Source organism: Bactrocera latifrons, unplaced genomic scaffold (assembly GCF_001853355.1).
Source record: "Bactrocera latifrons isolate USDA-ARS-PBARC rearing strain unplaced genomic scaffold, ASM185335v1 scaffold_295, whole genome shotgun sequence".
Classification (NCBI taxonomy): domain Eukaryota; kingdom Metazoa; phylum Arthropoda; class Insecta; order Diptera; family Tephritidae; genus Bactrocera; species Bactrocera latifrons.
This window is the reverse complement of record NW_017536574.1, coordinates 77,463-81,730: the sequence shown is the minus strand read 5'-3', so window position 1 is coordinate 81,730 and position 4,268 is coordinate 77,463. Positions and strand designations below refer to the sequence as shown.

Sequence of the window (4,268 nt, the reverse complement as noted above, 5' to 3'; positions counted from 1 at the left end):
GTGTCCAAGATTACCGAACGAAGCAGGGGCAATGACCGAAACCAGTTTTAGACCCATAATTTCTGGAACAAAATTGTTCACAATGATCCACAGAATACTTTCTGCATACGCGATTATATAGAAAAAGCAGACGATCCGCCTTATTGTGAATGGTTAATTCCTCTTCCTGAGAGATAACTTGGAAATCTAGCTGTCAGACTTACAAATAATACTTCCATATGGCGCTATGAGGTTTAAAGAGCTTTTCTTAAGTCTAAGCTASAGAGTATTGACGAAAGCTCTGACAACTGACCACACTATTACTAGTTGTGAATTTAACGGAATTACCCATTTAAGCCTCAACCATAAAGTAAAATATTTGTACTTTTGTTTGCTTCTTATATGTTATATTTCGGTTAGCTTGGGCAAATATTAGAAAGTAAGTGTTCACTTTTTGTAAAAGCTGCAGCTTTCGTCAAAACACAGTTAGATCCCATCTTACCAAATCTTTCTGCCTTCAAAAATCATATTTCGGTCTGATGGCCATGTGCACATATCTTAGAGAGTATTGATGTCCATGCCAAGAGTACCAATCGATACCTTGCGCTTCTTGATAATAATCATAATAACCACCCCTTATATATCGGCCGTTTAAGTTGCTGTTAAAGAAAAGTTATATAAACATTTTWTTACTTCCAATGTAGGAATGAATGGATCTACCTGTCGTGACAGCGATTGTACCACCAAGCACCGTTATACGTGACAGCACAACTCTTTGTGGGGTCATTATCATTATCACGATCGTGTGTGGAAAATTCGCATCCCTTTTGTTCCACCAACGAATCACCAGCATCGCCACTGTAACCGTTCAGTTTTTTTAAGGCATAATTTTCGTCCAAATCACCAATAGCAAAATCGGTATATTTTGCAAAGCGTTCTCCATCATGAAAGTCCTCCAACTTTATCCACAATTCATTGGGCCGATCATTGGTGAGCGCATACAACTTATCTAAACCGATAAAATATTCACCTTCCGGATCACCAAAACCGGTCACATAATCATCCCAGTCGCGATAGAAATCCTCAGTGCCATCCAYGCGTCGTTGTATCACCGTCCAAGCAGGACCGCCATCCGGATCGGCCAGACAATATGCTTTGAAGGGCGCAAGTTCATAATCGCGTAAGTACAGCTCAAAGACGCCACTTTCTGTGGTCTCATACGTGACGAAGGCTTCAGCACAATTATTCGGTAAATCGGCATYCGTATCGTTTTCGAGCGACTTACGGACACTTTTGTCTATACGATTTAGTTTGGTATTAAGTATATTGAGCAATGTCGATTTCATCTGGTTCATGCTGAATGGATAATTGGACAATTAATCGATGATTTSATTACAAATTGTTTGTGCACTTACTTTTCAGTCAATTTCGATTCCAAGTGTTCTCTTTCGTCCTTCGCTCTCTGAGAGATATCCAAATCACTTTCGATGTGCTCCGCATTTGCTTTCYCCAAATCTGTATAAATATCACGGYCTTGTTGGCTTAACTTAGTTTCCAATAGATTTATTTCGTTTTTCAAGCCCTTTTCTTCCTCCATAATTTCATCCAGTGTTGTTGGCAACCTATGTGAAAACCAATAAGTCGGTTATTAGCCCATCTAATAGATGAACTTGCGCTTACTTATAATCATAGATTTCCACACGGTATAATTTGTTATCGGTCAAAAAGACGACTGAATTCAACTTGGGACCGAAACACTTTTCAAAATTATCGCCACAAAGGAATTTTTGCTAAAGTGAGAAACAAAATTATTTTTCACGCTTAAACGTTTTTTTGCAAAAGGCTTTCAGCTGAATRGTTACGGTTTGATCATCTCCATCTCCGTTATTAGGATTAATGTCGTTGGCCACAACCCAGGACTCAAATGCCTCCGTAGTTGCGAGAAAAGAATAAAGTGCAAGCGCCAATAGTTTCAAATGCAGCCCCATGTTTGATTTGCGGAACTATCTATTCTGAATGCCAAAGTTTTACTTTGCGTTGCTATTTAAATAGGCGAATGAAAGCTAAARTAAAGGCTAATTTAATATGTTTTACTTGATCACAGCGAAGATAACAGTAATCGGAGCTACGTACTTTAAATTTATTATCGCTTTTGCTCTGTGAGTGAGTTGCCGCTGCAGCAGCCGAGTGTGTTTGCGCCTGATACTTTGGCTGTTGGTACGAAGTTCGTAGTTCAATACCAGAAGTTCTAGTAGGGTGAAGGATACATTTTTGTGTGCCACGTTTCCCAGTTGGGAGTTTACCTCCTGGTTCGAAAACATTTCTATAATATCTTTCAAGCAGGGACCAGCAACAAACAAAATAGCTGTACTTTCGATTCCCTTAAATTTGGATTTAAGTGGACAAAAAACTTATGTGAGATCAAATTTTTATTTCTCAACACCGGAAATCGGTAAAAAATATTATTTCTACTGTTATGAATATCATATATTGCCTAGTATTTAGAAAACAAAATCGACAGAAAAAAACGTGTTCGGTGGTTAGTTTTTCTGATTTCTGTAAAGACAACTGGCAAACAGATGGTTGTGTAGCACTCAGAATTTATTGTTTTGCTTTGCCAGAGTGCTTTGTTTGCAACGCGTTCAGGGTCTCCAAACGAACAGGCAGGCTAATTTTAAAACCCCCAAATCGTCGACTGCTGTTTACTTTTGGTTTCATACCTATAAATCCACGATTCATCATCTGTCACGTTGTCAGAGACGTGTTTCGAAGCACCAATCGTATTTTGCCATCATTTATTTCGGCCAATGAGCATGAGCCTTTCTTTGAGCGATCGACAAATCGTGTAGGATTCAACCTGAAAACTTATATCTAAAATTGTCTCAATCTCACGATATGTAATATTAGTTCGTGCACAGTTTCCGGAACAACTTCTGATTTTGGCCGACTTTCCTGAAATCACTCGTGCGACCTCGGTTGAATTTGCCATAAAGTCGATATACACTCTTTTTTAATGAAGGTACATCGCCAAAAATTTAATTTAATTCATCGATGCACTCTCTATGAGTTAATCAACGCCGAAAGTTGCAAATCATAATCGCAGGAAAGCGATTAATTCCACTTTTTGACCGATATGAATATTTTAAGTTACTGTATATAGCACAAATCGCGCTCCTATTCCCAAACTTTCTGAGTATGTACAACATTAAAAACGTCAAACTATAAACAAAAGTTGTAAATCGCCAGATGGCAACACTAGGGTTGCAAAATCCCGAAATATAAAAGGCAACCTTCCTATGTACATTTATAATGTAATAAATAATGCTTTCCAAAAACTTCTCCGGCGTGAGTAGCCTCTTTGAACTTGTTTAAGTGAAATTGACTTTCTTATGTTTTGTACATTTCCTGTTGCCTTATCATTATCCGAATACTTTGAATCTAACTAACAAATAACATTTAATTGTTGTATTAAAATCAATAAAAATAAACAAAAACGCGTTAGCTTCGCCTGCACCGAGCCTAATATACCCTTCACAGGTGCATTTCTTTCAGTAACTACATTCATATGTGTTCAGTTTGTATGGAAGCTATATGCTATAGTAATAAGATCTGAACAATTTTTTCGAAGATTATATTATTTCCTTAAGCAGTTATCAATTTCTTCCTCTATTACATTATTTATACGAACAATAACTCATACCAAATTTCGTGAAGATATATTGTCCAATGAGGAAGTTTCCCATGCAAGCATTTGATTTCGATCATTCAGTTTCTATGGCAGCTATATGCTATAGTTAACCGATCTGAACAATTTCTTCGGAGATTAAATTGTTGCCTTTAAAAATAATCTGCACCAAATTTCGTGAATATATCTTATCAAATGTGAAAGTTTTCCATACAAGAAATTTATTCCGATTGTTCAGTTTCTATGACAGCTATATGTTATAGTGGTCCGATATCGGCAGTTCCGACAAATGAGCAKCTTCTTGAAGAGAAAATGACGTTTGCAAAATTGCAAAACGATATCTTAAAAACTGAGGGTCTAATTACATATATATACAGACAGACAGACGGACAGACAGACGGACATGGCTAAATCGACTCAGCTCAATATACTGATCATTAATATATATACTTTTGGAGTCTCCGACGCTTCCTTCTAGGTGTTACAAACTTCGTGACAAACTTAATATACCCTGTTCAGGGTATACAAAATCGCTGATTCAAGAGGAAACCAGGGAATCAGCGCATTTTTTAAGAATTATAGGGAATCAGTGCCGAAGGTCAAA

At 37.3% G+C, this 4,268-nt stretch overlaps 1 protein-coding gene across 1 annotated transcript; it reads right to left on the bottom strand.

Moving 5' to 3' along the window:
- Window positions 1-364: 364 nt before the first annotated feature.
- On the bottom strand, window positions 365-2,010 carry LOC108970269 (ficolin-2-like). The gene is made up of 5 exons (XM_018935555.1): window positions 1,842-2,010; window positions 1,660-1,769; window positions 1,395-1,601; window positions 700-1,335; window positions 365-638 (listed from the first exon to the last, which is right to left on the bottom strand). The coding sequence occupies exons 1-5, from the start codon at window positions 1,965-1,967 to the stop codon at window positions 497-499; spliced, it is 1,221 nt and encodes a 406-aa protein (XP_018791100.1). The 5' UTR covers window positions 1,968-2,010; the 3' UTR covers window positions 365-496.
- Window positions 2,011-4,268: the final 2,258 nt, after the last annotated feature.